The sequence below is a fragment of the Drosophila bipectinata genome, chromosome 2L, assembly GCF_030179905.1.
Source record: "Drosophila bipectinata strain 14024-0381.07 chromosome 2L, DbipHiC1v2, whole genome shotgun sequence".
Taxonomy (NCBI): domain Eukaryota; kingdom Metazoa; phylum Arthropoda; class Insecta; order Diptera; family Drosophilidae; genus Drosophila; species Drosophila bipectinata.
In genome coordinates, this window is record NC_091736.1 from 6,534,562 (window position 1) to 6,552,877 (window position 18,316).

At 40.5% G+C, this 18,316-nt stretch overlaps 3 protein-coding genes across 5 annotated transcripts in view; 1 reads left to right on the top strand and 2 right to left on the bottom strand.

Annotated features, from left to right (window-relative positions):
* Positions 1-107: 107 nt before the first annotated feature.
* On the bottom strand, positions 108-729 carry LOC108119939 (uncharacterized). The gene has a single exon (XM_017233381.3). The coding sequence runs from the start codon at positions 653-655 to the stop codon at positions 362-364; it is 294 nt and encodes a 97-aa protein (XP_017088870.2). The 5' UTR covers positions 656-729; the 3' UTR covers positions 108-361.
* Positions 730-1,171: 442 nt separating this feature from the next.
* LOC108119941 (actin nucleation-promoting factor WASL) lies at positions 1,172-1,596 on the bottom strand. The gene has a single exon (XM_017233384.3). The coding sequence runs from the start codon at positions 1,511-1,513 to the stop codon at positions 1,250-1,252; it is 264 nt and encodes an 87-aa protein (XP_017088873.3). The 5' UTR covers positions 1,514-1,596; the 3' UTR covers positions 1,172-1,249.
* An 11,366-nt stretch (positions 1,597-12,962) lies between these two features.
* The window catches only part of fred (friend of echinoid), a 93,518-nt gene continuing 88,164 nt past the window's right edge, over positions 12,963-18,316 (top strand). For all 3 annotated transcript variants that reach the window (XM_070276984.1, XM_070276985.1, XM_070276986.1), the window contains exons 1-2: positions 12,963-13,046; positions 15,031-15,579. In XM_070276984.1, coding sequence (XP_070133085.1) covers positions 15,489-15,579 — 91 coding nt within the window. In that variant the 5' untranslated portion in view covers positions 12,963-13,046; positions 15,031-15,488. The remainder of the gene's footprint in view (positions 13,047-15,030; positions 15,580-18,316) is intronic.

Here is an 18,316-nt window from a genome sequence, read left to right on the forward strand (position 1 = left end):
ATTTATTCGCAGATTATTTTCTTTCCAATAAACTCAAGATCCCTGGGATATTAGGATTTTTTAAGTAAAAACTTACCGCCATATTCGAAAAAGAACACACACATATCTTGGTTTTAGTGATAGATTACTACCGTATTTATTTATACAAAATTATCAAAAACCATTGTCTTTCTTATCAGTAGGAAACCGTATCTTCTGCAGCTTTTTGTTTTGGTTTGTCATTGGCAATAACTTAACTTTAAGGCAACAAGACCATTGCATTATCTTTCGTTTTGGTTACACTTTATCGGAAAAAAACATTTGTTTTTGCCATTGGAACATTGTTTTCGTTGGGGATCTTGTCTCCTGATGAAATCAAGCGTTACCATTGTGAATATGGATTGTAGGGCTGGGGATACTGCTGGTATTGGTACTGTTGGGGATAGTATCCCGCAGTGGAGGCTACTGTTACTCCTCCGTAGGGCTGGGGCATCACCACCTGGGTTCCTGTGGCATAGGTGGCAGCTGGGGTTACGTATACAACCTCGGCGGGCCCGGGCGGAGGCGGCGGCGGATAGAATGCGCCACCCCAATTGGGAACCACATCAATCTCGATATTTGGACGACCATGGTAATGGCCAGCAGGATAGCCACATGGATTTTCATAGTACCGCATAGCTGAGCAACTCCCGAATAGAATCCACGAATCCTCAACTTCACCACCCAGCCAACTGTCTAATACTGGAACCCCAGACCCAAAACAATTTTCACACGAACCGCACTGGAAGTTCGGACTCCATCAATCAGGGTTTATGGGCATTATTCCAGTGGTTAGCAGCTAAGATAAGGTGCACTTAGTCATACTATACAACTGGCGGGGTCTGATAACAATGTAGTTGTTGTACATTTGCGAACCAACAAGTGAATTGTATTGATCGGGTTTTAGGTATTTGTTTACCACACTATCTCATCTGCAGGTAATCAGTGGTTTTCTCTCATATAAGCTAGAAATGTATTTTATAGAAATAGAATACCTAGCATATAGATTTTATTTTTGGTAGTTCTTCCAATTCTTCCCATTTTAACAGGTGTTTTGATAAGAGTGGCGATTAAATAATCCTAATCTTATGCTTTTAATTAGGAATACTCAAGTATAAGATCAATCATGATTAATTTCGTACAATTTGTAATATTGGTTTTATTTTTTATTTATCTTTCTATATACTATACATGTCTATATATAAATTCTTGTGGTTCAGATCAAAGGTTTTTAGTACTGTGGATTGTGGTAGTGACCACTGCCAGGTGGTGGCGGCGGAGGGTAGTAGGAAGGTGGTGGTGGTGCTGGGTTGTAAGTAGCCGCCTGCTGCACCACCATAACTGGCGGTGGGGGTGGTGGTGCTTGCTGTACAACCACAACTTGCGGTGGTGGACGGTGGTGACGACGTGGCCATGGTGGTGCAATCTGGACCTTAATGACGGGTCCGCGACGAGGAGGGGGTCCTCCGCAGTGATCGTGGGGTGGGGGTGGCATAGCGGACTAATTTATTTTGCCAAAAAATAATTCCAAACACGTCCAAATACCTTGACTTATTGTTAGTAACTGAACTTTCCAAAATGCGCCAACCATAAGCCCCGCAATTTAATAAAACTCGTCATGAAAAAAGCTCTGATAAAAATTACTCATACGCAGTGTGTACTTCGAACAAAATGGATGGCTAGGGGATTAACCGTGGAAAGTATCGATAAGGAAGAAACAATTGATCGATAGATAGCAGTTAAGTTTTTCAAATTAAAGCTTTTTTTTAAAAATGTTGCTAATGAATGAGTTAAATAGAGGTTTAAATAGTCCTGTTTAAACTATGACTGTAATTTAATCCAAAAATTTAAAATTCGTTCAGCCAATATTATTGTAATTATTAAAAAAACAAAAATTTAAATAATTGCATTAATCGAAATTCTCTGAAATTCATTAATAGTTTTAAAGGAATGTCCTTCACCATTTTCGCAAATATTTTTCATATTTTAAGCCAGCCTTGATATTTTCCTTGGTTTGTAAATATTTTGTAAATATTGGCACGTCTATTATGTAAAGTTTGCATATTTTATTTTGCCCTGAAGTGGCAAAATATTGGCAAATATTAAATACACGATAATTCACCAGGTCACTCACTTGCCTAAGAACTTGAGCAAACAAATGTGGTATTTTCGATTTATGCCTGGTCATAACAAGACTGCTGGGGCTTTTAGGCTTTTCATAATTGCTGCATTTTGTAAAAACATTCGCACCACTCTAGTGTCATTATGATCAAAGCTGAGGGGCCAAAGGGTTAAAGGGTGTTGTGTGCCGGGGACTGGGGGTTAGGGGACCAAAAAGTTAAACATGCACAAAGTGGCAAACGAGTTTCGTGGAAAGTTTTCAACTGCCGCAAAAGAAGGAAATGAGTGCCGCATAACTCGCATCATATCGACTGAGATTTGCGGGAGGTGGTGGAGGTTGTGGCACGTTGGTAAGGAGTAAGGGGCGTGGCAGCCAACTTGACAGCGCGTATCCAGTGTAATGAATCAGTTTCTTTTGGCTTTGCCCTGTGCCTACTCATTTTAGCTATTTTACACTTTTTAAAAGGGGTACTTTATCTTTTTTATGGTTTAAAATTCAAAATAAAGGATATACAGATTTTATTAGTACAATTATTAATCATTTAACAATTAAATTTATATTTATGCAATATTTAATAGTATTATATCTAAGCTATCTTAAGAGTATTTCCAAATTGGTTTCGCTATCTTTTTCTAGGCACATGTATTTCTTACTTTTTCCCCAACTGCTTATGCATATTTTAGGAAATGAATTGCAAGCGGAACCGCCAAGATAAAACGCCTGCGACTGGAGTCAAGACGGCATCAGAATCAGAAGTGGAATCAGAATCACAAACTGAAGCCCCAACCAGCGAATCGATAACTGTCAAAAAATAAGCCGGCAAGCAACACGCAAGACAGGCGTAGAAGAAAAAGGGGGGCTGTGGAGTCTTAAAGGAGTGCGATAGTGAAAGGGGTGAGGATGGGGTGACACGGTAGTAGCGGTGGTTCCAGCGGTGGCGGCGTCGCACAATTTAAATATTTATGACGCTGCGCTTGGTGCACAAGAAACGGAAGGAACCAGGCACACGGCATAGCCAAAAAACCGTAACCGTAAACCTAACCGAGAAACCAAGAACATCAGCTATTCCGAAATTTTGCAATCCATGTTAAAACACTGAGAAAAAATTGTTAAAAGCATTTAAATAAAAATATTTCTTAAAGTCTGAAATAAACCTAAGGATTTATAAATGAAGAATAGCTCTGACAGATTGGATTCTTAATATTAGGTATATTTTTTTTCTCAGTGCACTTACCAAACTCATACAGACATCTTTAGAAGCGGCGTCAGAAAACGCATTTCCTGCTGCTGTCATGACATGCAGTGCTTGGTGGAGAAACGCGTAATACAGGACGTTCTGGGGGAAAAATGGGGAAAATCGACGGGAGGGACCTGTCAAGGAGGGAAAATTTCAGCTGCACTGAAATGGTTTACCCAAAAAGGAATCATTGCCTTTGTCGACATATCCGTGGAAGTGCCTCGTATCTGGAAAGTGTTATTCGTGGAGAACATTTTCGAGAACATTTTCGAGAACATTTTATTGAGCTACAGTTTTTATGCTTTGGCTGTGACTTTATGATTGATAGAGTTGTTGAAGCTGAAGTTGAAGGAGTCGGAAAAGGATGTTTGTGAAGGCATGACAGCTCTGACTTTGGGCCTTATGGTTGATAAACTAAACAGCCATACAGCAATACATATTTTAACCAAAAATGGAAATAGAAAAAAATAACTTTTATTGACTACAGTTTGAGAGTCACTTACAGTTTGTATTTGTTGCATTCTTGTCAACTTTTAATTGAAAATTGCGGTTTACAGTTGCACAAACATTGAGCTGCACCGCCTCTGTCTCTCCGGCCTGTGACTTTGCCCCGCCCACTGTCCTTTTGGCCGCCCACAAGCCCATTAAGGAACTTGTTAATTTGCATTTTCCATTTCCTTTTGCATGAAATTTGTTTCTGTTCGTCTGGGGCACAAAATTAACCAAAGAAACAAAAACCAAACGGAAGATGAAAAGTAAAAACTTGTGCCTCAAATGAGCTGCCTGCGGTTTACAATCCAACAGCCCCAACGACCTTGTTACTTCTGCCCCCCCTCACAAACACACACATACGAGAGTGTTTGTTCATGTCCCTGACACGTTCCTTTCTCTGGCCCTTTTGTGACACTCTTGGCAATTTCCGGCTTTCACTTTCTTATGCCGTTTTATAATTGGTTTTCACTTATTGTCACAAACACAACAAATGCTCACAAATTACATAAATGCTCTCAACACACACACGCCTACTCTTGGCTATGGGTATCCAGACACACGCACCCAAATATTGGTTAAACATTTCTAGAGCTAGAGGAGGATGGACAAGGGGGCCTCTGAATCGGAAGGATAAAATGTTGAACACAAAATGTTTGCCAAATATTTTTCGACTTTGTTGCGTAAGATGAAATGACCAAGAACAGGGAGCAGGGGTTCAGTGCCTCTGACCACGCCTCTGCCTCACTGGTATTTGCAGGAGGACACCCCCAGGATTCTATTCGAGTGGAAAAAGCATCGTCTGTCCACTCGAGTGTGCAATTAGGTGAAAATAAGTGGTTCAACAAACGCCTCGGAGTATGCAATCATTTAAATTTCACTTCATTTGTCCTTTTCATGAGTCGGGCCTTGCTTTTTATTGTACACTTGAAGAAAAGCCTTAAAAGACTAGAGTAATGAACATTAAATTAAGACTTAGCGGGTGTTAGAAGCCTAATGGCTGTTTAGGGACCTGTTTCTTTCTTTTAAAAATTGGGTATTTCCGGGGACAATATTTTACTTTTTTCTTCTGAGTGCATAGCCTCCATGATTCCTCTGGTACCTCTTGTGAAATTACAGCACCCAAACGAAATTATTTTGATTTATATGCAGGCAGGCACCTGCCCATTCAACTTCTCGTTTTTTTGTTGCCTTCCGCTGCTTAGATTTTTTTTTCTCCCCCTGACCTGTTGTTGGTTTGTTTAAGTAATGTTTTTTGTTGTTGTTGCTTTTTCTTTGAGGGGCTAGCCATAGGTCTTGGATTTGTCTAAACTAAACGCTTTGATTTGCGAAACTCCCCAACGCTTTCCGGATGTCAACAAAAACGGAATTTGAAATGCAAATTTAATTTGAGACAAGACGCGACTCGGGGCCAGTACAAGAGGGCTCCTTTGGACTCCCTTGGACCGATGGCTCCTTGCTTTAATTGCCTCAAGAAAAGGACGAAGGTCCCTTTCTGTATATATATATAGGAAAATAGAGGAAATTTGAGACTTGGACTAGGATTGAGGGGGAGCTGACAGCTCAGCGCCTGCTTTGCCTGTTAATTTTGCGCCAAATCAGCAACAACTTTGATTTCGATTTTATGCCATGTGCATAAAATTTTTGCGCTGACTCGAAAAGTTCGCACAAGTGTGGGATGTATTGGGGGTGAGGGCTTGATTTTGGCATAGGGCAAATCAAAACCCTAGTCGAGTGTTTGGCCTGATTGAAATGTTGGCAACTATTGCGCCAAGTACTCACAAGTTTATTGGCAAATTGATGAAGTGTGTTCGCCTTTGCATGCGCATGAGTTTTCCGCAGCCTGCAAAACAATTTTCCCGTTTTCCCATACCCCAAACCCATTCCACGGTACCCCCTCCCCTGGCCACCCTCTCGGCAATCATTGCATGCCGCGTGCAATTTGGCGGCGCTGATATGCAAATTAAGTTGTTGCACTAAACGACGTGCCGGGAAACAGGGAAACCCATGGGCGGCGCAAGGACTCTGCCATGGGCTGCTGGTTCGGTGAGGTGCCTTGGCTTCTCCTGTTTTGGCTCATTTGTATTACAATTCGTCACACAGCAATCCACATGAAGGTTTGGCTGAATGTAAGCGAAAAGTTTGCCTGGTTATGAGCGGCAATGCATTTTCTATGAATTTTTGTGTAAACGAGATGTGAGTGAAAAGTAACTTAAAAGGTAGCCTTTCTAGTACGCAGAAAGTTTTTCGAAAACTTTTATGGTTTGAAACACTCCACATGCAGTAATCCCTTTTCCAGGTTAAAATTTCCACAATTTAAATACAAGCTTAGGTAAAAATTCCATATTTGAAGTGTCATAGACGTCAGACCTGAAGCCTTCCTGTAGCTAAGTCCTACCCATCAATGAGCCATAAAATAACCCAACCACATTCTCAATCGCCACTCAAATCATAATTGAAACACCTGAAGCCACCTTCTCGCATTTAGATGATTTGTTGCATGTACACAAGATTGCGATTGTATATGTATATATGGTATACCGCCGTTCGTGTCAAGATTTATGGACAAGTTGGAGGAAGGCAGTTAGATTTACATACATCCACAACATTCCTGCATAAATTGTGCATAATCTGGGAAATATGAAAAAGCAAAATGCGAACAGCAAGCGTGCACTTCATTAGCTACATAATTTGATAGAAAATTTTGCGAAAATAGAAAAGGATTAAAGCCCCAAAAACCCCAAACCCGAACTGTCAAAGAAACAACCCCTTAAACAGTACCCCCTAAAATAATGTTTCAATTTTGGCGCAGATTAATCTCCAAAAACGTTGAAAAGGAAATGTACATGTTAGTGATGGTTATTTCAACGCCTGCGGGCCAATAAAGGAAAGGGAATGGGGGCAGCAAAGGGTTGACTGTTGTCCATCATGTCGTATGCGTAATATTGTTTCCCAACACAACGGAAACGCCAAACACACACAAATCACGAATTGCAAATCGTCATCCGTCATCTACAAATCGAAAATCACAATTTGCAAATCACAATTGCCAATTGCCAAAATCGAAATGCATAACGAAATTATCCAGAGGGCTTAAACGATTGCAGAAAGCATCCTGACAGTGGGGGAGGGGAGGAGCAGGGTGCATAGGCTCACATGACCTTGCCAAATGTCAAATTATATGCTGAACGGCGCTTAGCGGCAACGGAAATGCGTATTACGAGCTTTTGGCCATCGCTTCCAGATCGAACAATTTTAGTTAAAAGCTACAGCCCGCCTCTCATTCCAACCAAAAATGTTGATGTTCCCATTTATCAGTGTGCAGAGTGAGACAGGCATAGGCGGGTGGGAAAGAGAGGGGAACAAATAGCTGGCCAAGAGAGGACAATTGGCCTGGCTGATTGGGTCGTTGGGTCACTGCGTATGGCTGCAATTTTAATTAAAATTTATTGATTTACAGTTGAATAAATGCACATTGCAATCGAATTGTGTGTTTGAGTCGGTGACGGTGGGGCAGCATTCGATTCCTCTACTGGTGGCTTGACAAATTAAATAACTTGATTTTTTTCGGTCTTATGACTCATGACAATTGTATAGAAAGGTAATTGCAAATTGTAAGGTAAGGCATTTGAAAATAATGATGTATTTCGAAGTATAGCATTTCGTCTACCATCTGGTAGCTTAATGATTCATTTGCTCTCCTGTTTATTTTCTGGTTTTAATAATACATTTTTCACTTTTAATTAAAGTTTTAGTTGTTCAACCATTTTTCCCCAGAAAAGTTTCGCCCAGAAACAAAATGCAACCCAAAAGCAAGGATAAACACCACACCGAAAAGAAGGCTTGCGTTGTTCTGGCTTGGCTCTGGATTTTGGCCAAGGATTTGGCTCGGGATTTGGCTCGGTGGCACGGCAGTTTGTTGCGTTTGTCGTCTCCATCTCGTGCCATGTGAAATGTCATTAACAGGTGAAAGTTTTCGCCATAGCACACATCATTTCATAGCCCGAGTGAGTGGTAAGGAGAGAGTTTTTAGGCAAAACAACCCGAAGAGTAAACTCGCAGAACACAATTACAATTGCGGTTCATTTGACAGTTTCCATTTAGTTTCCCAGCCTGCGGATGGCACTTGCCAAACCCCCCAGGATGCTCCAGGATCGAGGAGCGAGAAAAGGAAACAAGCAGCAGACGAGGACTGTTGCATAATTAACGGCAACAAAGTGTTAAGGAGTGCATCTAGCAAATGTTAACTGCCCCCAAACAACAGGCCGAGAGGGGTTAAGGAGACCATGAAAGGGCAAAACTTGCCACTGTAAATCAGGCCAGAGAACAAAAGGCCTGTTCGTTAAGGAATTTTCCTTTTTCATGTTGCAGGACGAAACTTGAAACAATGCAACTGTGGAAAATGAATGAAGGTTTGTTGTTACAAGAGAGGCTTAAGGGTAAGATTTTTAAAGTAAGACTTATATAATTGAAATATTAAATGATTAATTTTCACACCCCCAACTTTCAAGCCTATAATATGTTCACATCTGGTGATCTGCTGGCAATTTTCCGACTCTACCCCTGGAGAGAAATTTCCAGCTTAATTACAATAAAATATTTAAAACTTAAACTCGAATGTGCTCATTTACTACAGCTTCCTGGCAAGAACTTGGCTTTTATGGATACCCCGCAAAACACATATCCTTGGGTAATTTGATAGTTATGACTGCTCCCCGGGGGCTCGATGAAAGGAGTACGCTCCTTCACTCAAGACGGCATCAATATGGCGGAAAAGCCTAAAAGCAGAACTCTCGCGACGAGGCCTGCGGAATTTCGGTCGTATGAATATTTAGTTGCATAATGTGGCCACGCCCTCGAAACAGTTTAATTTGTGCGACAAGCACACAAACAAAACAAAACAAAAACAAAAGAAAATGCTAATTTTATTGACATCCAAAACTCAAGAAGCCGACGCGGAAATTAAAGTCGCGTAGGAGTACCGCCAAGCGGGTGGAGAAAGGTGGGTGGGGTCGCCACCATTGGGCGGGACACGCCCAGTCATTAACACATTTGTGGAGGAAAGCAATTCCCCCGAAAATTCTGCCCCTTTTCGACGGCTGCTAATTAACACGTTTTGAATTGTGAATTTTGAAATGTGTTAAAGGCAACCGAGTCAGAGGCGGGAAGGGAGTGACAGAATAATGGCAGCGGGTGTAAGAATAACAAAACAATATGCAAAAAGGATTTGGTGTTAGGGATAACAAATTGAGGTGATATTTGACAGGGCAAACGAGAGGGGAAATACCCTATAAAAACACTCAAGGCTTTATGAATAAAATGGAAAATAAAAAAAGAATTTCCTAGAAAATAGTATATTTTGAAGGAATGAAGTACTTGAAATTTTTACAATTTTGATTTCTTTTAAATACGAAACCATCCTGGGAAATAATTAATATTTATATTTAGGTAGATTTAGATCAACGAGTCATCTACTCAAGGCTAAAAATATATTCTTCCTGCTATTATCCATTGCTCCTATTTGTTTAAAATTATCGACTAAAAAGGGTATTTTTATGTCCAAATATATATTCTACTGACTTTTCTTAATAAGTACCGCTTACTCCCTTTAATTCCCTGATCCCTTGACAAGTCCTTTCTAGCTCCCCGAAGTGCCGACCCAAACCAATCGTCTCAAACTGTCTGAGATGGGCGCAACCTTGAAGGTGTCAAAATAACATATTTCGCCTTTTCCCCGTTTCTAACCTATTTCCGCCTCCACCGCCCCCCTTTTAGGCGGCCCCCAGTGAGCCACTGAGGTGGGCGTGGTACTTGTTAGGCACCAAATGAAATTAAAACGCGCATAAATTATATGGGCACAATACAAAACGTTGACGACGCTGATGATGATGAGGCCTTCTTGAATATATTAACACATTTCCACGTTTCGTTTGGTTTTCTCTGCATTTTGCTACTTATTTTCCCTTTTTCCCTTTCAAACTTTTGGTTCATTTGGAACACGGAAAATAATTTTGTAAAAGATAAACTTTAAATATTAAATAACCAAACAGTTAAGGACCAAGGATACACAATTTAAAAGCTTATGTTGGGGTGATTATTTCTTCAGCTGCCTCTGATATATTTTAACTTGATTTTAAGCTTGAATTTAAAACAAAATTTAAAAGAATAATGCATTTTTAATAGAATTATTTAAAAATAATATTTATACACATTTTTCGCGGTATAGCATACTTTTTTGGGCTCTCAACCGCCTGCATAATTGCTCAATAGTGCGATGGAAAAGTGGGTGGCAGTGTTTTTGTTTAAGCAATTAAGTGCGAATTGGTCGGTGGGTCTGAAAACGGGTGGCCAATGTGGGCGTGGCTGCTCTGATTTATGCGCCACACCACCTAGAACGCCCGCTCACCCCACCCCTGCCGTGTATGTAGTGCTCATGTCATTTCACATTTGATTAACTGTAGTTGCCGGCGTTGTTTTATGTTGCTTTCGTTGCTCCTGCAGCTGCAACCAAAAGTATTTCGCTACAATTTTAATTCCATCTGCAGTGCAGATCCCTCGGTTCGCTTAATTTGCTTGCCGCCACGCCTCACGCCGCATACCCCTACACCGCCGACCAACCGCCCACGCATCTTACGTGCATCACATGCCAAGCAGCTGACTGGCTGCGTCTCTGTGTGTGCGTGTCGGTGCATCCTCAAGCGTCTATGTATGCGTACGTAAGTGTGTGTGTAAATTAATTAAAAATGTTTAAACCGCCGCCGGTTCGGCAGCTGGTTTTCCACACGCCTCCCCCGCCTACCTCCCCCTCCCTCCCTAGAAAGAAAAAAAAAAACAAACTAAAGACGGGGGACTAACTTTTGTTGAGGCGTGAGAACAATGGCCTGAAAAATGCATTAAATAATATATTTTAAGCTGTATATGGAAATTAATGAGTTGAAGTTGATGCGGTTATGGAAGCCCAAACTTTTGATTTATAAATTCAATGAGTCTTTAAGTTTCACCAACAATTTCAATAGTTTAATAATCTCATAAAGAAGTGTATAGATTTTCTCAAAAACTTTCCTTCATAAAATTGTTAGACAAAACAAGAGTTTTTAGCTTCTTTTCGGCTACCTTTGACTTTCGGAAAAGCGGCTCTAAAAGTGTTGACATATTTGATATGTATTTTTATTATATGCGTATTTTATGGACCTCTTTCAAAGTTCAAAGTGTTGTCGCATTGCTGGCTTTTTATTTAAATCGAAAAAAGGAAACTTTTTTCCAACTCTGCCACAATCCTCTTTTCACTTGACATTTGAGTGGGGTGAATAGTGAAAGTATCGAAGTGGTTGAATGGGTGGGAGGGATGAGTCCAAAGTTGTAGCCAAGTGGTGGATTATTCCCGTGTTTTGCTCCAACTCCAGGACTCTTCCAGGACAGGTGTTTCATGTTTGGCATTGGCATGCAAATAAAAGATGGTCTACGTTCAGGTACAGTGGTTATTACTTAAAGAGTATTTTCTTTATTTTATTTCTAATGAGCATCATAGAATATATTTGATATTCTAGAGTAGCTATATTAAAACTCCTTGAACTATAATAATTTTCAAAATATTTAAAAAATTCCTCCACTGTCGCCTTTTGCCTATCCGACTGACTGCTTTTATGACAACTCAATTTTGGAATACACTTTAGTTTGCCAGCCTCAACCATGACTGGTTACTGCCACCTCTTGTACCCCTGAACCCTACCCCAAGATGTACAGACAACCTAACCTGATCTACAAGCAAAGTTGAGGAGTTTTCGTGGGCAAAACACAAAACGCATAAATTTATGTCAAACATTTGTGAGCCACCTCCATATTCTTGTACCCCACACTTGGCCCAACTCCATCTAGGAGCGACAAACAAATTTATTTGGACTTTTTAACAACTTTTTTTTGTATCTGTCAGTGTGTGTGGGGCAAGGTACCCCGTCCCATATTTGAATATATTTTTTATGGCCCACGAGACATTTCCAAAGGGAACAGAATTTTCATCAACCTGAGGGTGGGCCATAAACTACTCGGAAACAGTGGCCGGGAGTTGAATTTGTGCCACTCTTGTTGATTGCGCGGAATTTCGTGAGGCGCCTGAAAAAAATAGTTTCATGCCATACAATAAAATATATATTTTATGAAACAAAATGCCAAAATCAAGGGCTTGGTGTACATTCGGGCTGAAGCATTTAGGCCCAACTGTTGATTCATTTTGGCCAAAAAGCCGAATGCATTTTTGAATGCACAGGCCAACATGTTGCCAAAGGAGAGCGGAATGGAGTGGAATCGAAACAGACTCGCTCTCTCCGGAGTTAGCCAGGATTGGGGCATTAACTTGACCAGAACCGAGTCCCGACGATGTCGGGTCCCAAAACAACATTTCGTAGACTCGGGTGTTTATGCTCATAAACAACTAGCATCGAGTGACCCCGAAACATAAATAAGCCAAAATGGGGTAAGCCATAGTCCTCTATGACAGGCTGGGGAATTTATTAGGATGGATTGTAATTAATTGATATTAAGTAATAAATAATAAAAAGGGACATTTTAAGTATTCATTTAAAATTTAAATAAACATGCAGGCTTGGAAAGGTTTTTTGTTAGAATATTCAAAAGATTGCATATTAAAATATAAAAGAAACAAGCTTATAAATTAACAAAATCATTTAATTAATTTGAAATACTTTATTTTATTTTATAAATATTTTTAAGTTGTTAATTCTAAAAAGAAAATAAACAAGTCCTTATCATTATAAGGCCTAGGACAACCCGAGTGCTTCTTAGCCAGCAAGTCCTCTCATTCTCTAGAATCCCTAACCTACCACAAAGGACCTCAGGCTGAGGCCTTTTTCGTTCTCCCTTGACTTTCTCTCCCTTGGCAACATGTTGCAAAGACTTTCTCACGGCGCAGTCGCCCCAAAATTTGTGTTTTTTCAGCCGAAAGGCTCGGCTTCGTTCTGAAGCTGCCTTGTCGTTCGTGGCACACGACGTTCACTGTACTCGTGGGCCAGATTCCGTCGTTGTGGCTTTCAACTTCGTTCTTAAGCTAGAACAAAACTGAAATTGCACTTAGTTGGTAAGAAGCGTTCTGCGGCAACGGGCGGCAAAGCGGAAAAATCGGAAAAGCCGAGCGCAACCGAGATAGAAAATCCTAAGAAACCTATAGTACTATCCAAAGAAAAAAAATTAAAAAGTAAAACAATTCTAGAAAACGAAGAAACATTCGCGTGTGTGTTGTGTTGTGTGTGTGAGTGAGTGAGTGTGTGTGCAGTTGCAAGTGGATATTGCGGACAGACGGAAACCGCGCTTCGCTTACATGTGCGTTTGTAATTATGCAAATTGCCGGGCAACTCTTTCGACAAATGGCACTCAAGTGCAACTGTTGCCCCTTTTTTATAACCGAGTTGCGAGACCTGTGACCTTGCCTCCTCCTTCTGCATCCCCTGACCTGCATCCCCCACAAACCGTCCCATTCAATGTTATGCCGCATGCATATTCATGCCGCCAAAAGCCACGAAACTGGGCCAAAACTAGTGCAACAAAAACAAAATAGAAATGAAGAAAAAAAGTGGAGAAACCCCAAAGGGGGCCAACAAACAGTGACAAACAATTTCTGCTCAATTTAAAGCCGCCGCTGCGAAAGTTGTGCTCCACTTACCTCAAGCCAAGTCGCATTCGCTCATCTGTCAAATCCGTATAATTTCCTCTGGTTCACTTTTTTTTGCTTCCACTTTCCGCTTGTGTGTCAGCAACTTGTTGTCCCTGGTCCTTGGGCCTTGGACCGTGGACCTAGAACCCAAACGCTAAATCCAAATCCAAGTCAGTTTCAGATTCAGAGCCAGACTCCCAGGCTGTGCAAATAAAATGCAAATAAATTATTTTTATTATTCCACTGTGACAGCTGATTTTGGGTCTTTTTTTTGTGGCATTTTGAAAAGGCGCATTCCTTGTGCTTATTTCTCGGCCATTGTTGTGCCTGCTGGTATTTTTATGTCCTCAAAAGTGGTTTAGCTTAGAGTTTAGTTGGGTGATTTTTTATGGGAATGCATAAGCAGCAAATTATGAGTCTTGGGTGGCGTCACACCGTTAAATTGGTTGAGTTATGAGATTTTAGAACTTTTATTTAAAATTGAATACGAATATAAAAGCTACTCAAGATCCATGATTATCCAATTTCCGAAAACCAAAACATCTCAATTAAAAATTAAATTGATGATTCAACAAGATTTGACAAGGCACATTAATAATTTCCAAAAAATATAAAAGAAGCCGAGATTCTATAAAAATATGTACATAGAAGCATTAGAAAATGTAATTCAAGCTAAAAATAAAATGTTCCACAAAAGCAAACCATTAATAACTTATAATTACTCAGCATTTAGTTGAGAGTTTAGCTGGAAAGCCTGACTTAGATTTCCATTAACAAAATCGGTAGTAAAATGCCTTGGCTTTGTTTCCCTCGGCTCGGTTTTAAATAAATAGCTCGGCAATTGCTGAGGCTTGGCCAACAGACCCATTAACCATTCAGCCGGAACGGAACCATCCCATCTCACCTGGGGATGAGTGTGTCCTGGTCTGGCAGGATTGGCAGGACTGGCCGAATGGTAAAATGAGGAGGTAATAAGTTTGGAGCACGCAAGCGATGGGCAATTTTCGAGCAGAAACGAGCCGAGCCATTTGACTGACATGCTGCCCGCTCATAAGTCGTTGGGCATTGTAAACATGAATAAGACATTAGCAACAGTTTACATGTGTAGAAAAGCCAACTGACTCGCACAATTCCATTTGCAGGATCCATCTCTTTGACCTGAAACAGACACCCGCACACCCACACTGTCCCCGCACTCTGCCTCGGCACTGCCTCGCACTAACACGGTTGGCTGGAAATTATTATTATTTGGGAAATATGTTAATTTAATGCCTAGGCATGGCTTCACTAGTAATGTGAAGCCCACTCTTGGCCCACTTCCTCCGTTGTTCTTCTGGGTCTCAAATTGAAATGTCTGAGGCTTTAAATATTCATTGCCTACTTCTAGGCGCCTTACACGTGCATTTTGCACGAGCCTATCTTTCGATCGGCCACCTTGTGTGAATGTGTGTCTCTGTGTGTGTGTGTCGCATTTAATTTAATTGAAACATTTAATTACAGATGCCCAGGCATCCCGACAGTTGAATATTTCAAAAAGGCCTGTGCAAAATCAATTCTCTCATGAGCCTTTAATCTGGCCAGCAATATTATACTTAACAAAAAACAATTAAAGCCAAAATTAACAATAAAATAATAAAGGAGAAAAAAAAAATTCCGCGAACGATTAAAACCACAAAATAAGCACGGAATTCGATAGGAGATAAAAAAATGGGTCTCGGGATAATCGTCGACGTGGCGTATTCCATCAACTTTGCATGGCCGCTGCATTGACATTAAAATGCAATTTACGCCGGGACTCAGTTTCTGTCAAACTGATGCCTCTTTAACGGATTAATATTTCCGTAAATATCAATCGGCAAGCAACAGCTGCCACAATCGTCGGACAAGGACAGCCCCAAAAACATTAAACCAGCCCGAAACCAGACAGCAAAAAAAAAAAACGAAAAGAGAAAAACTGAATGAAAACAGGAAAAAAGAGTTGGAAACGAACTGAAAATACATCAGCAACAACACAGTCAAACATGTCGACCATTAAGCTGCTCATTATCGGTAAGTTTTATCTCACAATTAAACAGAAACAAAAGTGCAAAAAAACATTAATGGTGGCGGAGGCTTGAAATCACACCAAAGGCAGCGGCTGCTGTGGCTTACTCTGTTTTTCTTTCCTGTTTTTTTTTGTTATTCATTTTGTGAGTGAAACCATCTCTGTTGGCCTTGCAGAATTATTTTGTTAACCCTTTAGTGGAAAAGATTCTTTAGACTTTAACACTTTAAAATATGAACTTTAAAAAAACTTTTAATCAAAAGAAAAACATCATAACAAGAGGGTGTATTGTATTCACATTCATACCGAGGAATTAAACCTTAATTGGAACCATATCTCTACATATATGCACTTCCAACCAGATTCCGTCGATTGCATTCCTTTCGCCTGGCTGGCTTTCCTTTACCTTTTCTTCCGCCCCCATCGGTTCGCGGTGGCACACCCCCTGCTTTCTTTGCCACTTGTTATCTGCCCCTTCTGGCGGTTTTCATTTTTATGTGCGCTCTGGGAAATTTCACAATGCCGCAAAAGGCGTTTACGTGAAGCTTCCATCTGTGGTGGATGGGGAAAGGTGGACCAGTGACCATAAACAAAAGACACCACCCACTCATCAACAACATCATGGACATCATCCTCTGCCATGCCGAAAAAAAAACAGAATTTTCGGTTAACAATTCATTTCCGCGCTTTGGGCTTCATAAATTGCTTTTATTAGGCAGCCGCAACGAAAAGTAAAAAATTACCCAGCCGGGGAGACTGGAGAATATGGGCAATAAGAATATACTTCAAGTTTTTACATAACAAAATAAAATGAATCAAATTAAGAGGTTACACTAAGGGAGTCGTGAATGTCCTGCACAAGAAAAAATCCATAAAACAAAGTAATTAATAAAAAGAATTTAATTTCAATTTCATTAGCAATGCAAAGCTCTATTGTTGAATTACTGAAAGAATAAATGAATAATATTGGCATTCATAATGCATTTTTTGCATTCAATGAAATTCACATAAAGATATAAGAAAAATTTATAATTTTTAAATAAATTTTTAAAGCTATGGCTTTTATTAGACAGTATTGCTTTAAAGGCATATCATTTGATTGACTTGATTCCCAGTGTAATCAAGCCCTCGAGGTAGTGACAAGTTGTGAAGCAAGTTGGGGTCAGCGTTTTTTTTTGTTTTGGATTGGACCACCAAAAAGAACCAAGAACTGAAAGTTGTTGACAGCCCGTCCTCGGCACGCAGGCAATAAAATTCAATATTTCATTAAAACGCACGTTACGCATACGCAGCGTGGCACGAGCCGCAGTAATCCCATACCCACACCTACACCCACACCCACATCCAGCGCACATACACTCTCATGCTCACACAGAGACACATAGGCTTGAAAAGCAAACCAAACTGAACCAAATGAAACGAAACGGAAAAAGGCAACCGCAGACTGCGTGATGTTGTTGTTTTTATCACACGCAGGTCCAACGTTCAAATCGGATTTCGTGTTATTAGCACTGGACTGGCCGCTCCCCTCTCACCGAGATCGCTTTCCGCTTTTCCTCTATGAATTTCCCTACACAAAAAGAAAATCTCTTTAAAATATAAATGGTTCTATGGCGGATATGACGCCATTTTGTAACCCCTAACAGTAGGCAATATTTATTTTCAAAAATTCTTTCAATCTTGAATAATTTAGAGTTTTAAACTATTACCATACAAAATCTTGATTTGATTTCTTTCTATGTTTACCTAGGATTTTGATACGACAGACAGAGCAAACGTCGACTGAGAGTACTCGATTTTTCGCCCTCGAATTGAGTCGTTTGTCGCTGCGGCTTTCTCCCTGACATTCCCCGGCTGTTGTGGCCTCTCTTTCTTCACATTCTAGTCCCGTCTCTTTTCCTTCAGCCTTTAACCATTGCCAGTTAACTGTTGGGTTTGGCTTCGGGTGGCCTATGGTTTTTGGTTAGGCGGCTGCGACGCTGACAGATTATTTGCTTTATTATTCATAAGAACTACAGTGAGCCGGGGTCATGGGGCACTGCTGTAATTCATTGTGTTTCCGTGGGTAACAAAGGGTAGATTGTTACGATTCCATCACAATAACGAAATTGCAATTGCACTGAAATTGAATGTGGAATGAGTGGTTTTCAGATAAAAGGATGAAAAGGAAAGAAATCATAGAGAGTTCTGAAACAATTTATTCCACAACTTTATGCTAGAAATGTGAAAGGATCTGTTCAAACTTAAATAGGGCGATTATTATAAAACTCAGCCAGCTCCTCTAACTAATTGAATGCCACAAATCCACATAATTCTCTAATGCCTTATGTAATTAACATATCCCTCGCCGCGGGTAGCCAGGGGCCTAATGACCCCCAGAGGGAGACTCGGACGGGCGCCAATAAAAATATTTAAATGTATAATCCGCCTCGAAACGACTTTTACAGGGTGTTGGGCCAGTCCAGGCCATGTTCGGCCCGTTAGGGGCCTTGAAGTTGAGTCCTGATTATAATATAGCTGCTTATTTGGATTTATTAATTGCGTCCTGGCATTGTGCGTAGCAAGTAAATTAATTAGCAAATACTTGCTTTAATAATCATTTTAATGGAATTTGTAATTTAATGCGCCTAACGAGAGAGTTTTATGTGGAGATTACGAAAGCAGTACGTACCTCCTGACACTCCCTTGCCCCTTATTGATTTATCCGGTAATGAAATAGCCCCCGCCTCCGGCCACAAGCCA

Bases quoted from the DNA above. Each gene is read 5' to 3' on its own strand.
- LOC108119939 (XM_017233381.3), bottom strand. From the start codon at position 655: ATGCGGTACTATGAAAATCCATGTGGCTATCCTGCTGGCCATTACCAT.
- LOC108119941 (XM_017233384.3), bottom strand. From the start codon at position 1,513: ATGCCACCCCCACCCCACGATCACTGCGGAGGACCCCCTCCTCGTCGC.